The 289-nt window shown below is 70.9% G+C and overlaps 1 protein-coding gene across 6 annotated transcripts in view; it reads left to right on the forward strand.

Annotated features, from left to right (window-relative positions):
• The first annotated feature begins 6 nt into the window (after positions 1 to 6).
• LOC102257342 (cytochrome b reductase 1) overlaps positions 7 to 289 on the forward strand; it is a 35,603-nt gene continuing 35,320 nt past the window's right edge. For all 6 annotated transcript variants that reach the window (XM_014545753.1, XM_014545758.1, XM_014545765.1 and 3 more), the window contains exon 1: positions 7 to 215. In XM_014545753.1, the coding sequence (XP_014401239.1) occupies positions 23 to 215 (193 nt within the window). In that variant the 5' untranslated portion in view covers positions 7 to 22. The remainder of the gene's footprint in view (positions 216 to 289) is intronic.

A 289-nucleotide genomic window follows, 5' to 3' on the forward strand; every position in this document is an offset into this window, starting at 1 on the left:
CGGCGCGGGGCATGGGGTGCTGATGGCCATGGACGGCTACCGGGGCTTCCTGGGGCTGCTGGTGTCGGCGCTGCTGGTCGGCTTCCTGTCGGTCATCTTCACCCTCATCTGGGTCCTCCACTACCGCGAGGGGCTCGGCTGGGACGGGAGAGCGCCCGAGTTTAACTGGCACCCGGTGCTCGCGGTCACCGGCTTCATCTTCATCCAGGGCATCGGTACTGGCGCCTCCTGGGAGGCGGCGGGAAGGGGGCACGGGCCGGGGTCCCCGACCGAGAGTGGGGCCGGGGAG

This window comes from Myotis brandtii, unplaced genomic scaffold, assembly GCF_000412655.1.
Source record: "Myotis brandtii unplaced genomic scaffold, ASM41265v1 scaffold112, whole genome shotgun sequence".
Lineage (NCBI taxonomy): Eukaryota > Metazoa > Chordata > Mammalia > Chiroptera > Vespertilionidae > Myotis > Myotis brandtii.